General features: G+C 52.4%; 1 protein-coding gene across 10 annotated transcripts in view; it reads left to right on the top strand.

Moving 5' to 3' along the window:
• The window catches only part of ZBED4 (zinc finger BED-type containing 4), a 28,813-nt gene extending 7,472 nt beyond the window's left edge, over window positions 1-21,341 (top strand). For 4 of the 10 annotated variants that reach the window (XM_043881251.1, XM_043881249.1, XM_043881253.1 and 1 more), the window contains 3 exons: window positions 10,518-10,651; window positions 16,036-16,160; window positions 16,363-21,341. In XM_043881251.1, coding sequence (XP_043737186.1) covers window positions 16,622-20,074 — 3,453 coding nt within the window. In that variant the 5' untranslated portion in view covers window positions 10,518-10,651; window positions 16,036-16,160; window positions 16,363-16,621 and the 3' untranslated portion in view covers window positions 20,075-21,341. Of the gene's footprint in view, window positions 1-1,355; window positions 1,467-10,517; window positions 10,652-15,024; window positions 15,674-16,035; window positions 16,161-16,362 lie in introns of those variants that run through there. The other 6 variants (XM_043881246.1, XM_043881252.1, XM_043881250.1 and 3 more) reach the window with 3 other exon arrangements.
• The last annotated feature ends 2,414 nt before the right edge of the window (window positions 21,342-23,755 follow it).

Genomic DNA, 23,755 nt, shown 5'->3' with positions numbered 1-23,755 from the left:
GGTGGGGCAGTGCTGGCGTTACCAGGCCCTCGGGTCTGGCCGGAGCGGTGCTGGCGTTACCCAGGCATACCCCGGGCGCCGGCCCTCAGGTATGGCTGGCGTGGTGTTGGCATTACCAGGCCCTGGGTCTGGCCGGGGCGGTGGTGGCAGGCCCCCTCCGGCTGGGGCGGTCCCCGCTGGTGGCACCGTGGTCCTGTGAGTCTTCCCTGCCCTTGGCTTCCTTGGGGTGGGCGGTGGGCTCGGGTTTGCTCTCTGGGGAGACTGCTTCCGGCAGCTGTGTTGCCCCCTCTGGAGGCGCCTCGTGTGTGGGCCCCCCGCAGCGCTGCCCGCAGGGTGCACCCAGTGCGGGCGTTGATGAGCGCTCGGTGCGAGGTGGAGCCGTTCCCCTGAGCTCCTGTGTCTGTCCAGGAGCTGGACATGGAGTGGGAGCCCTGCCCTGGCTCTCTGGTGCTGTAGCTCATGTAAGGAGCCGAGGGTGGATTTCTCTGTCACTTCTCGAAGTAGTGAATCATTTGCCTTCCATCATCCTCCAGATGTGACTGATTGAGGATTTTATTGGGGAATTAGGCATTAACAGACTTAAACATTTGATGAGTTTTGATGTGTAATGCTGACCCTTCTTTACGTTCAGATTATCTCATTTTTGGACAGGGGGAGCCCTTCAGGTTGACGCCTGGACCCTTCCCGCACCGCCCTCGTCTGCTCACAGAGGTCCTGGCTCCCTGGTTCCCCAGAGCATCCTCGGCTCACTTCCTGTTCTTCCCGCCCCTGGACCTCGTGGTCCTCAGAAACCCTCGGCTCCTTTAGTGGGAGACGTGTTTGAGAGCTGTGTCTGGAGGTTGCGGGGGTCGCTGCTCTCGGGACTTGGCACCGAGCAGAGCTGGGCGGGTCCCACTCCCAGGACTGCGGGATGCACGTCTGGCCTTCCCGGTCCGTCTCTGCGAGGACAGGGGGACCGGAGCCTGCCTCCCCCGCTCTGCGTGTGGCCCTGTCCTTGCTGAAGGCAGCCCAGTGTCTCTGGCCCAGCGACCCGCGTGTCATCCAGCCCCCTCCCTCGGGCTCAGGGCCAGCGCTGGAGCGCTGCACGGCGCCCGCCTTCTCTCCCGGGACCCTCGCTCAGGGCATCCTTCCGGGAAGATCCCTTGAGCACTCCTCCAGGCTTCTGGGTTGAGGTTTGTTCTCCGGTTGGCTTCTCAGGAAGGACTCAAGGAAAAACGCCTCCTGAATTCTCTTGCTCGTTGATAATAATTTCTCCACGTCCTTTGTCTTGAATGTCAGGTTGACTGGATGTAAAACGCTTGTCTCGCGTGTTTTTTCCTTGAATATCTTAAACATGTTTTTCTGTTGTCTTACAGCATAAAACCTTGACGGTTTCCTTTCCCTCGCGAGTGACCGTGGTCTTTGCCTGAACGGCCTTCTCGAGCCCGGAGGTTTTCCTGGGCTGTTCCTGCGTGCTCACTGTCACGGTGCGTTGTCTCCGCTCCGCGCGGCGCTCTTCCTGTGTGTTCGGTGACCGTGTGTGCGTGCTGAACGCCACTCCGGGCTGTGCGGGTCTCTGCTGCTGCACGGGCCTTGGTCCAGCCGCTCTGAGCAGGCGCTGCTCTCGTTCTGACATGCAGGCTTCTCGTGCCGAGCACGTGCTCTGGAGTTCGTGGGCTCAGGAGTTGCGGTTCCCGGGCTCGAGAGACAGGCTCGGTGGTTCCGGCGCACGGGCTTAGCTGCCCTGTGGCATGTGGAATCTTCCTGGATCGGGGATCAAACCAGTCCCCTGCATTGGCAGGATTCTTCACCACGGAGCCGCTAGGGAAGCCCAGCATGCTCCTTCAATACACCTTTTTATTGCAGAGTTTTCAGTAATCTGTTCTCTTGCCCTGTCCCCCTTTTTTGTGGGGAAACACCTTGATTGTACATATGTTGGATTTTCATTACCTAAGCTTTAAATTGGTCAGCTTCTTCTCAGTCTTTTTGTAATCTGTTTATTTCTTTTTCATTAAAATTTTTTCTTTCCTAAACTCTTCTGTTGATCTTAAGCAATCCTCTGTGGAGTTTATTTGTTCTTTTGTTGCTTGTAACTTAGTCTTTATTCTAAAATGACATCTTACTTTTATTTGTAATAGTTTCCTGGGATCTGTAATCTCATCTCAGTGTTTTTCTGTCTTGATTTATTTGGTTTTTCTGTAGCTTCTTTTGAAAGAAGTTACTCAATTTCACTTAATCTATGTTTTTATTTTTCTAGTGCGCTTTCATTATCTATAGAGATGTTTTTTCACTTTCAACACTTTTTCTCTTATTCTTATGTAGGATTTAATCTTAACCCTTTTCTGTTGTTCACTGTATTAGTTTTCTATTGTTGCTTTAACAAATCATCAGACTTGGTGGTTGAAGACAGCATACGTTTGGAGGCCAGCAGTCTGAGCTCGGTGCCCTGGGCTTCAGTCATGGTGCTGGCAGGCTTCCGTCCTGGCGGCCTGGCAAAGCCCTTCACTTCAGAGGCCCCTGCGTCCCTGCGTCCCTCCCCCCTATCTTCAAAGCCAGCGACGCTGCATCTCTCACCTTCCACAGTCATATTTTCATGTCTCTCCTCTGCCTCTTTCTTTCACTTTTGGAGACCCATGTGACAGCACTGGGTCTACCCAGATAATCCAGGGTAGTCTTCTCATCATCCTGGATCAGTAACCTCTATTCCATCTGCATCCTTGCTGACAGTCCTCCTTTGCTGTGTAACTTAACGTAGCCATAGGTCTGAGAATTCAGGCGTGGTCTTGTCTGAGGGCCCTTTATTCTGTCTGCCACACTCACGTTATCAGATACTAGTTGTCTTTACATCTGAGGAGGAGAGGTGACTTAGGAAAACTTTCCCTGACTTCCTGGTGCTTCCTCTTCTGCAGACTTTTGTTGTTGTTTAGTCCTTAAGTCGTGTCCGATTCTCTGTGACCCCGTGGACTGCAGCATGCCAGGCTTCTCTTTCCTCCACCATCTCCTGCTCAAATTCATGTCCACTGAGTCGGTGATGCCATCCAACCATCTCATTCTCAGCTGCCCCCTTCTCCTCCAGCCCCCAATCTTTCCCAGCACCAGGGTCTTTTCCAGTGAGTCAGCTCTTCACATCAGGTGGCCAAAGGATTGGAGCTTCAGCTTCAGCATCAGTCCTTCCAAAGAATACTCAGGGTTGATTTCCTTTAGGACTGACTGGTTTGATTGCCTTGCTGTCCAAGGGATTCTCTATAGTCTTCTCCAGCACCACAGGTTGAAAGCATCAGTTCTTCGGTGCTCAGCCCTTTTTATGGTCCAGCTCTCACATCTGTACATGACTACTGGGAAAATCATAGCTTTGACTATACGGACCTTTGTTGGCAAAGTAATGTCTCTGCTTTTTAATACAGAGAGATCACTAACACACAAGGCTTCCCTTATGGCTCAGCTGGTAAAGAGACCACCTGCAAAAAAAAAAAAAAAAAAGAGTCCACCTGCAATGCAGGAGACCCTGGTTTGATCCCTGGGTCAGGAAGATCTGCTGGAGAAGGGATAGGCTACCCACCCCAGTATTCTTGGGTTTCCCTTGTGGCTCAGCTGGTAAAGACTCCGCCTGCAGTGTGGAGACCTGGGTTCGATCCCTGGGTAGGGAAGATCCCCTGGGGAAGGGAAAAGCTACCCACTCCACAGTTCTGGCCTGGACAATTCCATGGACTTTACAGCCCATGGGGTCACAAAGAGTCGGACATGACTGAGTGACCTTCATTTTCATCGCTAAAAATGTGGTGGTCTCCACGACTACATTTTACGTTGTGTGTCTGGGAGGGTTGTGGTTTCCTTTTCTTGTTGTCTTTGACTTTGGTACCCAGGTGACCCTGGCCTCTTACAATGAACTGGAACATATGCTGCCCTCTTTTCAAAGATTTTGTGGAGTAACGATGGCATTTCTTCTGTAAGTATTTGATAAAATTCACCAGTGGAACCGTCTGGGCCTGTGTTTTTGTTTGTAGAAATTTTTAAGATACTGATTCAATGTCTTTATTTGTCATAGGTCTGTTCTTACTTTCTATTACTTCCTTGAATCACTTTTATTAACTACTTTCTAGAAATTTTTCCATTTCACCTAAGTTGTTGAATTTGTTGGTAGAAAATTGTTCATAGTGCTCTTACATTTTGTTCAGCTTCTGAGGACGCAGTGGACATGTTCCCACGTTTTTGCAACCTATGTCTTCTTTTTTGTTGGCTACTCTAGGGATTCGGCAGTTTTGTTGATGTTTTCAAAGAGCCAACTTTCGGTTTCATTGATGTTCTGTATCACTTTTCTGTTTTCTATTTCATTAATATGAAGTCTAATTTTTATTATCTCCTTTTTTCTGTGTTGGTTTTTTTTTTCATGTATTTTTATTAGTTGGAGGCTAATTACAATGTTGTAGTGGTTCTGTGTTGGTTTTGTTTGCTCTTTTTCTAGTTTACTTTTGTTCTCTTTTCAATCTGGAGGTGAATGCATACATTGATTTGAGGTATCTCTTCTTTTCTGAATACAGATATTTGAAGCCATAAATTTCTCTCTGCGCACCACACTAGTTGCATCTCACATATTTTGGTTTGTTGTGTCTTTATTTTCATTCAGATGAAAATATTTTCTAACTTCTTCTTTCTCTTGTACTTTTTCTTTAACCGTGGATTATTTAGAAATGTGTTATTATTTCCAAGTATTCATTGACCTCTCAAGTTTCCTTCTGTTGTCTAGTCCCCAAGTCGTATCTGACTCTTCATGACCCCCTGGGCAGTAGCCCACTGTTTTATAATTCAGTGTCATTGTGGTTGAAGGATGTACTCACACAGTTTCAGCTTTTTCACTTACTGACGCTTGTTTCCGGGCTCAGCCTGTGGCCTGGCCGTGGAGCGTGCTGTGTCCAGTTGGACGGGGCCCTGTGAGGAGCCGCAGGTTCGGGCTGGCTAATGAACAGCGTTGTCGCGGCGTCTGCCCCTCGCTGACCCCGCCTCCGGCTGTTCTAGTTGATGTCTCTTCAAGCCTCCTGGTCCTCTGCCAGCTGCGGAGCCTCTGGCGACGGTGTGCTTGCAGTTCAGATCCATCATGCTGACGTCATAGTTGGTTCTCTTTCATCGTTTTTCTCTGTGTGCTGACACTTGGCAAGGCATTGTCCTGCCCTCCTGAAGTTTCTTTATATGCGGTTTCTTGTAGTTCTTTCAGCATGTTATAGTAGCTGACTAAAGTCTTTGTCTAGTGAGTCTAACCTCTGAACACCCTCAAGGACAGTTTCTTGGTTTATTTCCCCCCACAATCCTGGTTTTTTGCACGTCTTGTAAACTTCTTGTTTCGGTTGAAAGCTGGACGTTGTTTGCTGTTCTTGTTGGGGCTTTGTTTCGCTTTCGCCGGCTTGCCCCTTGAGTTCCGTGCGGGGCTGGTTTGCAGAGTCTGCCCCCCCCCCCCCCCCCCCCCCCCCCCCGTAGTGGTGGCCCCTGCGGTCTGCGTGCCTGCTGGTGCAGCGGGCCGTCTCTGCTTCCGTGGACAGGTGTGTGTGTGCTGGGGCCCGCCTTCCCATTCTGCTTGCTCAGGGCGTCAGGTCACCGGCGGCGGGAGATTGGGTCCCGCAGGTCTTTCCTGGGCTTCTCCTGCTGCAGCCGCAGAACTGCCAGAGCCTTTCCCAGCTCCCTCCTCTGCCTGCTGGAGCTGGAGTGGCTCCGGTGTTGCGGGATTCCTGGGAGAGGGCTTTTCAACTGCGGCTCTGAATCAGATGAACTAAACGCCATGCGCTGTGACGGGGGCTTTTCCAGGGACCTGGGATGCACGTCCGGCGGTGACCGTGCTGTGGAGAGCGGGCTTTCTGCGGGACGCAGGCCGAGGCTGCCCCTCTGCGGGCTGCTGTCCGTCACAGCGGCCGCGGTCGTGCGGTTCCCCGGGGGAGGCAGGCTGGGGGTGAAGTGCAGGGCAGAGCCCCCAGGGTCTCTCCTGAGCCGTGCTCCTCGGGCGGCTGCGAGCCTTGGCTTGGCCCGGAGCTGCGAGCAGGGTGGGGTTGACACCCGCCGGACAGGTGTGGGGGGTCCTCTCTGACCTCGCTGAGCAGGCCGTGGCCTGAGCTTTCCCCTCCCTCCTCTGCCTGCCTTCCGTGTTTTGTCCCTGAGGCACTGTTTAGAGTCTGTTCCCGGCAGTTCCTCTGACATGGTCTCTGCCCTGGGGGTCGCCCGGGCAGGGGCTGGGGCGCTTCGGCCTCTGGGCCTTCCCTGGCCCGCCGGGCATCGCAGCTGTCGGCGGAGGGATCTGCCGGCGCATGCGCCCGCGGCTGCCCGTGAGCGGGCACTGGGTGGCCCTCGGGGCGCGTCTGTCCCGCTCGCAGGCTGCCTGCTGGGTCCCCTGGCAGAGCTGACAGCACAGGGGCCGCGTGGGCCGCCTCGGTCTGTCCTGCTGGCGGATGTCTTGGAGCTGAGGAAACCCCTTCCCAGTTTCGTCTCATTCTTGATGTGGTTCATGAGCTTGTGGGTTTGCTCTTCTAGTTCTGTGCTGTTACCAACCGGAACATGAACCTAACTGTAGTTCAAATGAATAAAATAGCTAGGCTTGAGAGAGAAAAGTGACCTGGGAAACCCTTGGATGTGGTGCTTCCTTATATACCCTCAAGCCCACGGACAAAAACGGATCCGCTCACATCTCTAGTTCTGAAGCTTTTTTTGCCTTGGTGGTGTGGGTTTGCATTCTGAAGCTACTTCCTGAATATCATAAATTGAGCAAATGAGCAAATCTTTTGAGCCTAGTGGGAGCCAAATTTCCCACTATTAGACGAAAAAGTTGCAAATGTGGAAAAGGGGAAGCTAGGGTGCTCCTGTGATGTTGGATTGAAATCGGAGCTATCAGTGTGAATGTGTGGTTTTCATCCACCTGTGCATGTATGTGTCTGTGTGTATGAGTCTTCATTCAGTCCAGTCGCTCAGTCGTGTCCAACTCTTTGCCAACCCCATGGACTGCAGAATGCCAAGCCTCCCTGTGCATCACCAACTCCCAGAGTTTGCGCAAGCTCGTGTCTGTTGAGTCAGTGATGCCATCCAGCCATCTCATCCTCTGTTGTCCCCTTCTCCTGCCTTTAATCTCTCCCAGCATCAGGGTCTCTTCCAATGAGTCAGCTCTTCTCATCAGGTGGCCAAAGTATTGGAGTTTCAGCTTCAACATCAGTCCTTCCAATGAACACTCAGGACTGATTTCCTTTAGGAAGGACTGGTTGGATCTCCTTGCAGTCCAAGGGACTCTCAAGAGTCTTCTCCAACACCACAGTTCAAAAGCATTAATTCTTCGGTGCTCAGCTTTCTTCACAGTCCAACTCTCACATCCATACATGACCACTGGAAAAACCATAGCTTTGACCAGATGGACCTTTGTTGGCAAAGTAATGTCTCTGCTTTTTAGTATGCTGTCTAGGTTGGTCATAACTTTTGTTCCAAGGAGCAAGTGTCTTTTAATTTCATGGCTGCAGTCACCATCTGCAGTGATTTTGGAGCCCAAAAAATAAAGTCTGTCACTGTTCCCACTCTTTCCCCATCTGTTTGCCATGAAGTGATGGGACCAGATGCCATGATCTTAGTTTTCTGAATGTTGAGTTTAAAGCCAACTTCTTCATTCTCCTCTTTCACTTTCATCAAGAGGCTCTTTAGTTCTTTTTTGTTTTCTGCCATAAGGGTGGTGTCATCTGTATATCTGAGGTCATTGATATTTCTCCCAGAAATCTTGAGTCCAACTTGTGCTTAATCCAGCCCAGCGTTTCTCATGATGTACTCTGCATATAAGTTAAATAAGCAGGTGACAATATACAGCCTTCATGTACTCCTTTCCTGATCTGGAACCAGTCTGTTGTTCCATGTCCAGTTCTAACTTGCTTCTTGACCTGCATACAGATTTCTCAAGAGGCAGGTCAGGTGGTCTGGTATTCCCATCTCTTTCAGAATCTTCCACAGTTTGTTGTGATCCACACAGTCAAAGGCTTTGGCGTAGTCAATAAAGCAGAAATATATGTTTTTCTGGAACTCTCTTGCTTTTTCAATGATCCAGCGGACGTTGGAAATTTGATCTCTGGTTCCTCTGCCTCTTCTAAAACCAGCTTGAACAACTGGAAGTTCACAGTTCACATACTGTTGAAGCCTGGCTTGGAGAATTTTGAGCATTGCTTTGCTAGCACGTGAGATGAGTGCAATTGTGCAGTAGTCTGAGCATTCTTTGGCATTGCCTTTCTTTGGGACTGGAATGAAAACTGACCTTTTCCAGTGCTCTGGCCACTGATGAGTTTTCCAAATTTGCTGGCATATTGAGTGCAACACTTTGACAGCATCATCCTTTAGGATTTGAAATAGCTCAGCTGGAATTCCATCACCTCCACTAGCTTTGTTCATAGTGATGCTTCCTAAGTCCCATTGACATCACATTCCAGGATGTCTGGTTCTAGGTGAGTGATCACACGATCATGATTATCTGGGTCGTGAAGATCTTTTTTGTACAGTTCTTCTGTGTATCCTTGCCACCTCTTCTTAATATCTTCTGATTCTGTTAGAAGCATACCATTTCTGTCCTTTATTGAGCCCATCTTCGCATGAAATATTCCCTTGGTATCTCTAATTTTCTTCAAGAGATCTCTAGTCTTTCCCATTCTATTGTTTTCCTCTATTTCTTTGCATTGATTGCTGAGGAAGGCTTTCTTATCTCTCCTTGCTATTCTTTGGAACTCTGCATTCAAATGGATACATCTTTCCTTTTTCCTTTACCTTTAGCTTCTCTTCTTTTCTCAACTATTTGTAAGGCCTCCTCAGACAACCATTTTGCTTTTTTGCATTTCTTTTTCTTGGGGATGGTCTTGATCCCTGTCTCCTGTACAATGTCACAAACCTCCATCCATAGTTCTTCAGGCTCTCTATCAGATCTAGTCCCTTAAATCTATTTCTCACTTCCACTGTATAGTCAGTAGGGATTTGATTTAGGTCATACCTGAATGGTCTAGTGGTTTTCCCCGCTTTCTTCAATTTAAGTCTGAATTAATAAGGAGTTCATGATCTGAGCCACAGTCAGCTCCCGGTCTTGTTTTTGCTGACTGTATAGCGTTTCTCCATCTTTGGCTGCAAACAATATAATCAATCTGATTTCGGTGTTGACCATCTGGTGATGTCCATGTATAGAGCCTTCTCTTGTGTTGTTGGAAGAGGGTGTTTGCTGTGACCAGTGCGTTCTCTTGGCAGAACTCTATTAGCCTTTGCCCTGCTTCATTCTGTACTCCAGGGCCAAATTTGCCTGTTACTCCAGGTGTTTCTTGACTTCCTACTTTTGCATTCCAGTCCCCTATGATGAAAAGGACATCTCTTTGGGGTGTTAGTTCTAGAAGGTCTTGAAGGTCTTCATAGAACTGTTCAACTTCAGCTCTTCAGTGTTACTGGTCTGGGCATAGGCTTGGATTACCGTGATATTGAATCGTTTGCCTTGGAAATGAGCAGAGACCACCTGTCCCTGGGAGCGCATGGACCACAGCCTTGTGTGGCTCCGTGAGCCGTCCTCAGTCAGCCCACTGGGCGGGCCCAGAGCAGAGGCCCAGCGGGTGCCTGGCCTCTCCGCCGCGCCGCCGTGTGTTGCTGTGTGTCTGTGTGTCGCTGAATTCCTGTGTGGAATCACTCGGCCACGAGGACGTCCTCTTGCCCTTCCTCCAGTAGAAGTCGCGTGCTGACCCACTCTGTGTATAGTTTGGCCGGCAGTGTTTTTATCTCATATTAATTCTTGTAGGAGTATTTTTGCTGAGTATTGAATTCTGGTTTGGCTTTTTTTTCCCCCCACAACTCTGAAGACATACTTCTTTTGTCTCCTGGTTTGCATTGCTTCTCTTTAAAAGTCAGTACTCTATCTAGTTATTTTTTCTTGAAACAGTTCCTGGGGCTGTTGTTGCAGTGTGTGTTAGAAGGTGAGTTAAGAAGCGCATGCCCTCATCACCCAGCTGTAACAGACAGACAGACAGATGCACGGCCATGCCTGTTCTGTGTCCCCCCACTCGGTTATTTCAAAGCAGACACCAGAAGTCGTATTTCATCTGGACATTTTCCAGTCAGTGTCTTGGAAAGACGGGATCCTTTAAAAAGGATTCTTTAAAAAGTCTTATCCACAGTATCTTTATACCTTAATAAACTAAGAATTACTTTGTATCAGATGTTAAATCAGTACCCAGGTCTCCCTCCTTGTCTAAGGAATGCTCTTATGTAGTTTGCTAATTCACACTGGGATTCAAGTAGTTTGTTATGGAAGCTGGGTTGTTTGTCCTACTGTAGAAGCCCCGTAATCTGGATTCTGCCGATTTCATCCTCCTGGCGGTATTGAGCCAGGTTCCTCCATCCCTCCTCGTTTTTATCTCTCTGCTTTTTCTTATTTTTAGCACTTTTTTTTTTCTCATTAAATCTTGCTTGGGGTTTGTAGGGATTCTTGGATCTGTGGTGTGAAGTCTTTGATCAGAACTGTGCTTTCTTTTCTTACGCTTTCTTTCCTTCTTCCCTTCCATGATGGTCATCAGAGCGTGTCTGACGGAGGTGCTGGTTGTCGACGCCTCCTGCGGATCCTGGTCTGTGTCTGCCCCCCGCAGACTCTGCTCCTGCCCCCCGCTGCAGCCACGCGTCTCACCTCTTTGTGAGTCTGTCTGTTTCATAGGTGAGTTTGCCTGTGTCGTATCTCAGGTTCCACATGTGAGTGAGTGTCCTGGTCCCTGTCCCTCTCTCTGACTTCACTTAGTGTGATCCTTTCCAGGTCCATCCGTGTCCCCGTGTTCATAGCCACATCCCTTCCCGCACGCGTGTCTTCTGTCCACCGCCCCCAGCCCCTCGGACCCCCAGCGCTCCAGGAACAGCGGCCGGTTTGCCCCTTGTGCCTCAGACACGTTTCTCACCCTCTCTGTGCCCGTGTCCTTTGGAGTAAAAGGAGACACGTCGCACTAAACCTTCCTTGAAAGATTGTCACGTGGCTCAAGTGAGCCCCCGCGGGCTGAGCAGGCAAAAGCGGGCCGCAGGAAGCAGTCCACGCCATCACCCCAGGCTCTAGCCCCAAGAGTCTTCAGAGAGCCTCAGGGTCAACCGAGAATGGGACGTTCGCCTTGAAGGGAAAAGAGCTGGTTCCTCCCAGACCAGAGAGGAACAGGACAGAGGTGGTGTCCGGGCCAGCCGGATGGCAGGGAGCTCAAGGCCGCCGACCTTGCCCAGTGACCTTTCCATGGAGGCCTGAAGACCTCTGTCACACAGACGCCCGTGGCTTGCCCTTCAGCCTTGCGGAGCGTCTCATCAGGAGTAGGAGCAGAGAAGATACTAAATGCATTTCCTCATCCAGTGACCTACGGTTTTCCTCCCGTTTTCTGTGAACCTGGTGCATTCTGTTGGTTGAGGTTTTAACGTTAAACCAAACGTTCTTCTGATACAGCCCACTTACTCGTGGCCTGTTACCTTCGGTGTGGTGCTGAATGTGATTGGTTAACTTTCTAAGAACTCGCTGCATTTTCTTACGGCTCTTCTGTGATCACGGGGCTGTGACTCTGGTTCTTCTCCCATGACATCTCTGTGGCCGCATGGCTCCACCTCGTTAAAAGAGTTGGGGAGTGTTTCACCTTTTATTTTCTGGAAGAGTGTGTTTCACCAGTAATTTTTTTTTTTCTCTAACGTTTGGTGAAATTCACCAGTGGAACCATCTTGACCTGGAGTTTTAAGAGAAGGGTTTTAACTTCATGTTTAGCTTTTGGACTAGGTAGAGAGCCGTTGAGGCTGTCCCTTCAGTGTGAGGCCAACGTCATGACCGCCGCATGACCGCCGCCTGTCTCTGGAGTGAGTCTCTGTTGTGCGTCTTTTCAGATTTTACCCATTTCATCTGAGCTGCTGAGCTTCTCGTCATAAAGTCACTCGGCTGTCTCCTTACTGTCTTTTGTGTCTGTAAGGTCTGTGGTGGTAATACCCACTTTCATTCTTGCTATCGGTAGTTTCTGTCTTTTCCTTTTTTTTTTCTCTTATTAATCAGTGTAGAGGTTCGCCTGTTTTTTTGATTGGTCCAAAAAACCAGTGTTTTTTTTTTTTTTTTTTTTTTTTTCAGGTAACACTAGGAGGTTGAGTATTTTTATTTCCCTTTCCTTCAAGATTCTTTTTTTTTTTTTTCATTTATTTTTATTAGTTGGAGGCTAATTACTTTACAATATAGTAGTGGATCAAAAAACCAGTGTTAGGTTTCATTGATTTCCGGCCCACCCACCCCCAACCTCTTCCCCGCTCCCCCCCAATTTAATTGATTTCAAATCTTTTCTTTTATTGTTTTCTTCAGGATTAAATTTGCTGTACTTTTCCTTGGGACTTTTTCCTTACCCCTTGGCTTCATACATATAGAAGTTTTACTTACTTAAAGATAGTTCAAATTTTTCCAGGTGTCGTTCTAATGTTGATTTCTCATTCAGTTTCCTTTTCAGAGACCGTTCTTTGATTTCATTTCTTGTAAATTTATTGAGATTTGCTTTATTGCCCAGAGAACAGTCTATCTTGATGAACACTCTGTGCCCACCTTTAAGCGATATGTATTCCATTTATTTGGACTGTTCCATAAATGTCATTTAGGCCAAGTTTGATGGTAATGTTTTCATATCTTCTGTTACCTTTACTGATTTTCTGTCCGCTTGTTCAGTTAGCTGTGAGTAGGGATATGCGATCCCACCTCCCTCCAGGCCTGCGGGGTCTGCTCCGTGCACGTGGAAGGTCGGAAGGCACCCTCTGGTCCACTGTGTTCACGCCCCCTCGCCGCCACTGCCACGGCCCCCCCAGGCCTGGGTTGGACTTGCACGCTGCACCCATCCTGTCTTTTTGCTTTGAACCTCTCTTTGTTTTAGCACGTAGCATGTTTTTGTAGGCGGTGTAGAGGTAGCCTTCCTTCTGCCCCAGTCTGCCAGGCCCTGCCCTTCCTCAGCTGCAGCCGCATGGCCCGTGAGCAGAGGCGCTCTCCGTGTCCCCCCGCCGGCTCTGCACAGAGCGCCTCGCGTCTGGTCGCCATGTGTGCCCGGCGCCCCACGCTGGCTGCTGTCCGGCACCAGCCGGCCGTCCTTCCGTCCGCTCCTGACATCGCTGCCCGGAGTCGTGCTCAGAGCCACGGGGTCTGGGCGGCCCAGGAGACTGCTCCCACTCAACGGCAGGCCCACTGTCACCTGTGTTTCTGACTGAGAGGCTTAAAAGCCGAGGTTCCCGCAGTGAAGTGCCGGGGCGGCTCCCGCAGCAAGGGCGCACTTACTCACATTTACAGGTTTATTATATGGGAAGGGGCTTCCCTCATAGCTCGGACGGTAAAGAGTCTGCCTGCAGTGCAGGAGATGTGGGTTCGATCCCCGGGTTGGGAAGATCCCCTGGAAAAGGAAACAGCAACCCACTCCAGTACCCTTGCCTGGAGAACCCTATGGACAGAGGAGTCTGGCAGGGTACAATCCATGGGGTCACAGAGAGATGGACACGATTGAGCAACTTTCACTACATGAAAAAGGACACAGATGAACGGCCAGATGAGGACGCACAGGCTCCTGAGTGCAGGGGCGTCTGTCCTCATGGAGTTGGGGTGCGTCACCCTCCGGACCCGTGAGTGTCTTTGCTAGCCTGGCAGTTCCCCAAACCCCGAGCTGTTGGAATTCTGCTGGGGTTTCGTGATGTGGGCCTGAGGAGTGTTAGCTCAGTCTGCAGGCAGTCCTGGGGGTCGGGGGCTGAGAGTTGGTTTTTGACCGTGGCGTGGTCTTTCTGGCGAGGAGCCTCCGTCATCAGCTCACTAGAACGAAAGGTGTTCCTGTCACTCGGGAGCTTCCGAGAGCCTCAGGAGCCCTGTGTCAGGACCTGCAGGCACAGACCGGCACACGCTGACGTAGAGTGAGCTGCACTTACTCAAAGGGCGGGACGTGCTGAACACACACTTCCCCCGTGTTTGTACACGTAAGCAGCGGCCACGCAGAGGCATCTTCACACACAGGGAGCCTTAACAGTTACAAAGGCGTTCTTTTGTTGAGAAGGATGATCTTTTCACCTTAATTGTATTTGAACAATTAAGATATTCATATACTAAACAATGAATTTGAGTTTTTCAAAGATCTAAATATAAAACAAACAGAAGAGAAAATCTTTCTTAGATACAGCTCCCAAAGCATAATCCATAAACAAATCCATTGCCAGGGACTTCCCTGATGGTCTGGTGGTTAAGAAGCTGCCGTGCAGTGCAGGGAACTCGGGTTCGGTCCCTGGTCTGGGCCCTGAGGTCCCACATGCCGAGAAGCACCTCAGGCTGAGAGCCGCAGCTCCGGGCCCGCACACCACAGCCAATGTGCACCGGCGCGCATGCTGCAGCTGAGACCCCACGGGCCAATAAATATGTCTTTTTCTTTTTAAAGAACATTTGATTCTTAAAAAAAAAGCAAACTGGTAAATTGGATTTGATTAAAATTAAGAGCATTTCCTTTCAGAAAACACCTAAAAGCATGAAAAGACAAGCTACAGACTGGAATTACATACCTCATAAAGGGCTTCTCTCCAAACATGAAGGACTCGGAGAACTCAGTGATAAGGAAACACACAGTCCATGAAAACATGGGCAAAATACGTGCACGATGCCTCAGCAGTGGAGAGACGCAAACAGCAAATGAAGACGTCAAATGTTCGGTGTTACCAGTCGTTAGGAGATTACCTCATCGGTTACTTGCTAAGTCATGTCTGACTCTTTGTGACCCCACGGACTGTAGCCCTCCAGGCTGCTCTGTCCATGGGATTCTCCCGGCACGAATACTGGGGTGGGTTGCCATGCCCTCCTCCAGGGGATCTTCCCGACCCAGGGATTGAACTGGGGGCTCCTACATTTTCAAGCAGATTCTTTACCACTGCGCCAGCAGGGAAGCCCACCTATTAATTAGAAGAGCTGCAATTGCAGTGATGGACCTTACCAAGTCTTGGTATTTTCTCTTTTTAAAAAAGACTTTATTTTCGGCTGTGCCGGGCCTGGCGCTGCACGTGGGCTTTCTCCAGTCTTGGAGAGCAGGGGCTTCTGCTGGTTGCAGTGAGTGGGCTTCTCAGTGCGGTGGCCTCTTCTGTTGCAGACCACAGGCTCTAGACCCGTGGGCTTCAGTGGTTGCCGTGTGCAGGCTCAGGAGCTGTGGTCCAAGGACTTAGGTGCTTAGAGCCACGTGGGATCTTCTTGACCAGGAATCGAACGCATCCCCTGCGCTGGCAGGCAGATTCTGTGCCACTGAGCCGCCATGGACATCCCTCGCTGTTTTCTCTCTGTGATCTTTCCTGACGTTTTCGGGTGCATGGCACCGTGTGTGTGTCGCCCCCGAACTCCTGGTCCCTCCCTCTCCCCATCTCTCACCTCTGGGACCATAAGTTTGTTTTGTATGTCTGTCAGTCTGTTTCTGTTTTGTAAGTAAGTTTATTATGTTTTTTTTTAGATTCCACATGTAATTGATACCACATTTTTTTGTCTGACTTCGTTTAGTATGTTAATGTCTAGGTCCATTTGTGTTGCTGCAGTAGCATTATTTCATTCTTTCTAATGGCCGAGCAGTCCTCCGTTATATCGTATCACACCTTCTTTGTCCATTCATCTGCTGACGGAGGTCCGGGTTGCTTCCACGTGTTGGCTGCTGCGGATGGCGCTGCTGTGGGCACTGGGGTGCTTGTGTCTTTTCAGGTTGGTGTTTTCTCCGGATGTGTGCCCAGGAGTGGGATTGTCGGGTCACGTGGTAGCTCTGTTGGTAGATTTTTGAGGAGCCTCCATACTGTTGCCCGTAGTGCCTGCACCAGTTTACATCCCGCCAGCAGTGGAGCCGGGCTCCCTTTCCCCACACCTCCCACCTCGGATCATTTGTGGACTTTTGGGTGATGGCCCTGTGACCAGCGTGAGGTCGTACCTCACTGTCATTTTGTATTTCTCTGATTATTAGCAATGTTGAGCATCTTTTCATGTGCCTTTTGGCCCACCTGTATGTCTTCTTTGGGGAAATGTCTATTTAGAGGATATTTTCTTTTTTTTTTTTTTTTTACCACCACCAGGATTTTATTCTTAAATAAATGCTCAGCCTCAGGCCTGGTTAGGCAGACATCAGAAGAAGGCAGATCGCAGGCCCCTCGTCCGTGGGAGCAGTGGGATGGCCCAGGGAGGCAGAGACTCCAAGAAGGTAAGCAGGGCGCTCGGGGCAGCAGGGGTCACCGGAGAGGGTGTTTCATCCTGTGACTAGGTTGTAAAGGCAAGGAACAAGCTTTCCTGTTTCACCTGACCAGTGTGGAATTTTTCTCACACATACTGAAGCTGACATATCCATGACTGTGGATCTGAAATGTGAGCAAGGCCTTTGTCTTACTTGGTTCCATCTGTTGTAGATGATGCAGAAGGAGCACCGTGCCATAGAGTCATCAGCGTTCCTGCGTCTGAGACCAGCAGGTCCACCCCGCGTGAGCGCACGTCTGCCCCGAGATGCATTTAGCAGGAGAACTCCGGGAGCACTACGGTCTGCGCCGTGAGGGGACACGCTCATGAGTTTGTCCGTCCACTGCTCAGTGAGATTCATGCTTATCCATATTCATAAACACCCCAAGAGATAAGAGTTCTTTGGCCAGAACTGAATAGTTATGGTCAGTCATGGAGAACCGCTGGGAGCCTCGTCCCCAAGGGGCAGGTGATTCGGAGAATACAAACTTGAAAATAGAGGAAGATGACCCTCAAACCCCTAGTCACAGTGTGGAGAGAATGGACTTTGGAAGTGAGCTGGAGGACGGGAGGCAGGCGGGCCGCAGCGAGGAGCCGGCGGCGGGCTGTGCGGGCCAGCCCCCCGGGCGGGGCGCCTCCCCCGAGCCTGAGGACGACTACGGGGCGCTGCTGGCGCAGTACGGCAGCACCCTCTACAGTGTGGCCATGGAGGCCGTGACGCAGAGCCTGCTCTCCGGCCGCGGCCTGGGCTCCAGGAAGAAGTCCCCGGCCTGGAAGCACTTTTTCATCTCGCCGCGGGACAGCACCAAGGCCGTGTGCACCTACTGCATGAAGGAGTTCAGCCGCGGCAAGAACGAGAAGGACCTGAGCACCAGCTGCCTCATGCGGCACGTGCGGAGGGCGCACCCCACCGCGCTGGCGGGGGACCCCGCCCCTGCGCCACGCCCCGCTCCCACGCCCACCGACCCCGAGGGCCCGTGCCCCGGCTTCTCAACGGGCCCGCTGGTCCCCCGGGCGGCCTCCAAGGGCTCGGCTCCCCTCCAACTAAAGGAGGAGGCCAGCTCTGCGGTTTCTTCCGAGGAGGCTGCCTCCGATAAGCTGGCCTCGGAGAGGTACGGCCGGGACGAGCGCCCTCCGGGGCAGCCCCCACACGCGCCCCCGCTGCACTGCCGCGAGCCTGCCGAGAACGGAGCAGAGAAGAACCCGCCGCTGCCGCGGAGCGCGTGCGGGTCCCGCCGCAGGTCGGCCGTCTGGAAGCACTTCTACCTGTCGCCGCTGGACAGCTCCAAGGCCGTGTGCATCCACTGCATGAACGAGTTCAGCCGCGGTAAGAACGGGAAGGACCTGGGCACCAGCTGCCTCATCAGGCACATGTGGCGGGCGCACCGCGCCATCGTGCTGCGGGAGAGCGGCGGGGGGGCTGGCGCACAGCCTCCCGGCCCCGCGCCGCCGCCCCTGGGGCCCGCCCCGCCGCCTCCCGACACGGAGCCCGGCCCCCTGCCGGCGTCTCCGGGGAGGGCGCTCCAGGACCCCGCCTCCGCAGCCTCCTCCCCCGACCGGCCTGCGGAGGAGCCGCCCTCGATCTGGGGCCCTGGCGGCGCGCCGTCCCCCTCCTCTGACGCGGGCGAGGCCTCCTGGGGGTCGTCTCCCGAGACGCAGCCGGGCGGCGCACCGAGCCCGCGGCCGCGGGAGCCGGGCGCCGTGTTCCAGCAGAACAAGAGGGTGATGAAGAGGCTGAAGTCGGAGGTGTGGCATCACTTCTCGCTGGCGCCCACGGACAGCCTCAAGGCCGTGTGCAGGCACTGTGGCTGCGCCATCAGCCGCGGGAAGCGGGGCGACGTGGGCACCAGCTGCCTCATGCGGCACCTCTACAGGCGCCACCCCGAAGTGTCCGGGGGCCAGAAGGGCTTCCTGGGGGCCGGCCTGGCCGGCTCACCCTACGCCACCCTGGCTTCCGCCGAAACATCTTCCCGGTTGACGGACCTGCCGACCATGGTCGCCAAAAACCATCAAGCTGTGTTTCCCGTCAACAGCAAGAAGACCTCCAAGCTGTGGAACCATTTTTCTATCTGCTCGGCAGACCCCACGAAGGTGGTGTGCCTGCACTGCGGCCGGACCATCAGCCGGGGCAAGAAGCCGACGAACCTGGGCACCAGCTGTCTCCTGCGGCACCTGCAGCGCTTCCACGGCGGCGCGCTGAAGCCCGAGGGCGCCTGGGCCGCCCCGCCCTCCTCGCCCGGCGGCCAGGCGCCCCTGGGCCCGCCTTCCGCAGGCGCCGCCGCCTCTGACGAAGGCAGCGAGAAGTTTTACGAGTCTCACCCGGTTGCTAAGAAAATCACGAGTCTCATTGCTGAGATGATCGCCCTTGACCTCCAGCCGTATTCGCTGGTGGACAACGTTGGCTTCAACAGGCTGCTGGCATACTTGAAACCTCAGTACTCCCTGCCCCCGCCGGCCTACTTCTCCAGGACGGCCATCCCAGGCATGTACGAGGACGTGAAGCACGTTATCATGGCCCACCTGCAGGAAGCCGAGAGCGGCGTGGTCCACTTCACGTCGGGCATCTGGATGAGCAGCCAGACGCGGGAGTACCTGACCCTCACGGCCCACTGGGTCACCTTCGAGCCCTCGGCCCGGCCGCACTGCGAGGACCACCACTGCTCAGCGCTGCTGGACGTGTCGCAGGTGGACTGTGACTGCAGCAGCAGCAGCATCCAGGAGCAGCTGGAGTGTTGGTGGGAGGCCTGGGTGACGTCCAGTGGCCTGCAGGTGGGCATCACCGTCACCGACAACCCCAGCATCGGGAAGACGCTGAACGAGGGGGCGCGCTCCAGCGTGCCGTGCTTCAGCCACACGGTCAACCTCATTGTCAGCGAGGCCATCAAGAGCCAGAGGATGGTCCAGAACCTGCTGAGCACTGCCCGGAAGATCTGCGAGCGGGTGCAACGCTCACCCCGCGCCAAGGCCAAGCTGGCGGAGCTGCAGCGGGAGTACGGGCTGCCGCCCCACCACCTGCTGCAGGACGTGCCGTCCAAGTGGAGCACGTCCTTCCACATGCTGGAGCGGCTGCTCGAGCAGAAGCGGGCGGTGAACGCGCTGTCCGTCGAGTGCGACTTCCGGGAGCTGCTGAGCTGCGACCAGTGGGAGGTGATGCAGTCCGTGTGCCACGCCCTGACGCCCTTCGCCGCTGCCAGCCGGGAGATGAGCGCGCATGTGTCCACGCTGAGCCAGGTCATCCCCATGATCCACATCCTCAGCCGCAGGGTGGAGATGCTGTTCCAGGAGACCACGGGCATCGACGCCATGCTCCGCGCCCTCAGGGAGGCCATGGTGAGCCGCCTGTCCGCCTCGCTGCACGACCCCAGGTACGTGCTGGCCACCCTGCTGGACCCGCGCTACAAGGCCTCGCTGTTCTCCGAGGAGGAGGCAGAGCAGTACAAGCAGGACTTGATCAGGGAGCTGGAAACGCTGGATCCTACCTCAGAGCCCGCGCCCGTCCCCAACGGCTGCGAGCCGGGCTCCCCGCCCCGAGACTGCGCTGGCGAGGAGAGCCTCTGGGCGCTCATGGCCAAGCTGAAGAAGAGCGAGCGCGGAGGGCGGCCCAAGGTCCCCGAGGACGTGGTGCTCGCCTACCTGGAGGAGGAGGTGCTGGAGCACAGCTGCGACCCGCTCGCCTACTGGAGCCTCAAGAGGGCCGCCTGGCCCGGCCTCTCCGCCTTGGCCGTGCGCTTCCTGGGCTGCCCCCCGAGCATCGTCCCCTCCGAGCGGCTGTTCAGCACGCCCCCCGAGAACGGCAGCTTCGGCCAGTCCAGGCTCCTGATGGAGCATTTTGAGAAACTCATCTTTCTGAAAGTGAACCTTCCCTTAATATGCTTCCAGTACTGAAGAGCCCGCCGGAGCCACCCGGCGAGAACCGGCGTCTGCCCAGGCTGGCGCTCGCCGCAGCTGGCCCTGCGGGACGGCAGGCCAGGCGCTCAGGTCCACGGCCGCGGGAGGGGCTGCCCGGCCCTCGCCGTCGCGGCCACACGTGCCTTAACCAGTCCTTCAGGCCAGGTACCACGGTGTGTGTTTTCAGAAGTCCACTAGAAGCAGCTTGTCTCGTCAATGATGAAATAACGATGATTAGGTTTTCATTCGTAACCGTGAAGTTTTTTACAAGTTGGGGATCAGTAGTTTGTTTCAGTAGAATGGCAGAGGAGAGGTGAGCAGTTTTATTCTGTAGGCTTTTTATTCGATTATGTAAAAATCAGATCAGGTACTGTACTTTAGTTAAAAATTGCTTTAATTGCAACAGAACAGCCTTTGTAGCTGTCAGGTAAAATCTGTAAATAGGAGGTGGAGTTGAAGCCATCTTGACCCAGCAGTTCCTACTGCGGCTCTAAAGGGCGTTGAGGGGGAGAGTGTTCTGGGAGGAAACTGTTGACCATGACGGAGACGTGGCATCGGCGACAAGCCCAAGCTGATACGTGACGCAGGGTCGGTCGCGTAGGGTTTCCGCAGAGAGAGCGCTCCCATTTCAGGGGTTTGCCCTGGCGCCACGTGGGCGGCTAGCTTGGACACACACCCACGTCCACGGTGCGCGCGGTGGGGCCGCTGTCGGCCAGTGCGCGGCCTGACACGTTTACAGCACCCTGTTGGTGAATCTCCAAGCCTATGACTCAGTGGCTCTACACCATGAAGCTGTCTTGAAATTTGTGCACTGACCCCCAAATTGATCCAATTATGTACACAGTTCTTTTTAGAAGAGGTGGCTTATTAACAGGGAAGAAGATTGCTATGTTATGGTTGTAAGAATAGCCTTAGGCATTTAGATTTTCTTTTATAAAATAGGGAAGATTCAGCCATCAGTGGGGTATTTTAGGATCCCAAGGACATCAGAATGGATTATCAGTCATCAGGTTTTTTTTTAACAGTAATATGTCTTCAAAGTTTTTGTCTCAGCGTCTAGAAAAGAGTTCATTTTCTTATTTCAAACCAGTTAAATATTCTGGGTGAAACGAGTCACTGATTTGCCTATGACCTTTTAGAAAAGTTGTTGTTTTGTTAAAATACTGTACTTATTATTAATCTGAATTTGCATTGACTGTTTTTAGTGTATTTATAAATGGTGAACTCAGTTTCTGAAATTAAACTTTTTATTTGCAATTTTCTACTGCTGGAGGACACTGGCTTTTTATTCTGAGGATGATAAACCGTCCTACCCTTGGGGCAGTGCGCACAGAAACTGCCCTCAGCACGCCTGCAGGTCCTCACATCAGCCGCAGACGGGACCTGGGGGGAGTGGAGGAGTCATTTTTTTTTTGGAGGAGTAATTCTTAAGCAGCATTTCTCATAGTGGCAGTGACGTCCGAGAACCTTCCAGGGCGTGTGTTCCGAGTGGGCACCGTGGCCCCCGTGCTGCTGGAGGGAAGGGCAGCCAGTGTGGCCTCAGAGCTAGACTGCGGCCGCCGTGCGGGCCTCGGGGTCAGGACCGCGGCCGCCGTGCAGTCCAGCAGCCTCACTCCCGGTTGTTTTCCTGAAGAAAGCAAAAACACTCATTTGAAAAGATACGTGCACCCCTATGTTCACAGTAGCATTATTCACAATAGCTAAGATGTGGAACCAACCAAAGTGTCCACCCACAGATGAGTGGGTAAAGAAAATGCCTTGTGTATTTATACAGTGGAATGTTAGCCGTGAAAAAAGAAATCTTGTCATTTGCACCAACATGGATGGATCTGGAGGGTATTATGCTCAGTGAAATAAGTCACAGAAAGACAAATACTGCATCATTTCATGTTTATGTGGAACCTAAAAACAGTGAACCAGGAACACACTCACAGATACAGAGAACAGACGTCGTCTCCAGAGGGAGAGGGTGAGGGCCGAGGGGAGGAGGTGTGAGAGGAGCAGGGGGCAGACCGCCGCGCCAAGTCTGGGCTGCGACGCGGGGGCGCCTCAGCGGCAGCGCCTGGAGCCGCGGTGACGCAGGGCGCCTTGGCATCGGGTCACCCCTCGGTCAGCGTGAAGCAGCCGAGTCACTGTGGCATGTGCGTGCACGTACACCACGGTACATACACGGCCCTGTATGTACGTCAGCGGTACTTCCTTAGGGAAAGTCGGGATGAGAGGCGATCTGGGAAGACGGTGCAGCGGGAAGCCCCAGGAGTGCCTGTCCCTCCCAGCAGCAGGCGCCAGCAGGCTCTGACTCGGGGGGCTCTGGAGAACGCAGGAGGTGAGGCTTCAGGGCGCGACTGGGCTGGGGGCGGGGGAGGTGCGGCGCGGAGCACAGACGCCGCTGCCGTGCAGCAATTGCATGCATGCGTCCCGGAGCAGCTCGCAGAGCTGGCAGCGGCCGGCGCGGGGAAGGGTCCTGCCCTCCAGCTGCTGAGGCCCTGTGTGTGCTCTGACGGCGCCTCACTGCGGCTGGCCTCACGGGGGCAGACGGGGTGGGGGGGCGGCCGCCACCGCTGCTGTAGTCCCCCGCCATTGCTGCAACTTGCCACCCCCTTCTGAAGTGACTGCTAAAGACTCCAACAGAGTACATAATTGCATATATGGGGAGAATTTGAACGTGACTGCTTATGCCCAGGGAATCCATTAAGTTTACACCTCAAACTGATCCTGGCACAAAGACCGCCTACAATAATCAAAAGCAAAACAAGCACAAAGCTGGGGGAAGAGAGACTCTGATTTCTGGGATTGCCAGATTGTTAGATTGAAATATCCAGCGAACAACAAAAAAAATCACAGGGCATACAAAAAAAAGTATGGTTCTCTCAAAGGAAAAAAGTAATACAGCAGAGTCTGTCCCTGAAAAAAGACCTGATGGTGAATATACTAGACACAGACTTTAAAACAGCAGTCTTAAAAATACTCAAAAAACTAAAAAAGACATGGAGAAAGTCAATAATGTATGAACAAAAATGGGAATATCGGTACTTCACCTGATGGTCCAGTAGCTAAGACTCCACGGTCTCAATGCTGGGGGCCTGGGTTCAATCCCTTGTCAGGGAACTAGATCCCACATGCCACAACTAAAGTTTGCACACAAATTTGGTAACCTCAATAAAATGGGCCAATTTCTTGAAAGACACAATCTGCCAAAAGTCACACAAGAAACAGACCATTTGAACAGGCCGGTAGCAATTAAATTGAATCAAGAATTAATAATCTTCCCAAAGAGAAAGTTTCAGGCCCTGATGAGTTCACTGGTGAATTATATCAAACATTTAAGGAGAAAGTACACGAATTCTCTACAGTCTCTTTCAGAGGATAGAAGCAAAGGGTTACTGCCTAACACTTCCTATGAGGCCAGTATTATCCTAAAACCAAAACCAGACAAAAACATTGCAAGAAAAGAAAACTGCAGGCCCATATGCCTTAAAGAAACTCTCCTTGAATATAACAGGAGAAAACCCCTAGATGACCCTGGGTGTGGTGATGACTTTTTAGATACAACTTGAAAGGATTGATCCACGGATGAAATAATCACTAGTTAGACTTTGTCAGAATTAAAAACTTCTGTTGACAGTGTCAAGAGAGAAAACAAGCCACAGACCAGGAGAAAACATTTGCAAAAGACAT

The sequence above is a fragment of the Cervus elaphus genome, chromosome 22 (assembly GCF_910594005.1).
Source record: "Cervus elaphus chromosome 22, mCerEla1.1, whole genome shotgun sequence".
NCBI lineage: Eukaryota > Metazoa > Chordata > Mammalia > Artiodactyla > Cervidae > Cervus > Cervus elaphus.
Note: the sequence above shows the minus strand (reverse complement) of the source record. Positions and strands in the feature narration are given on the sequence as shown.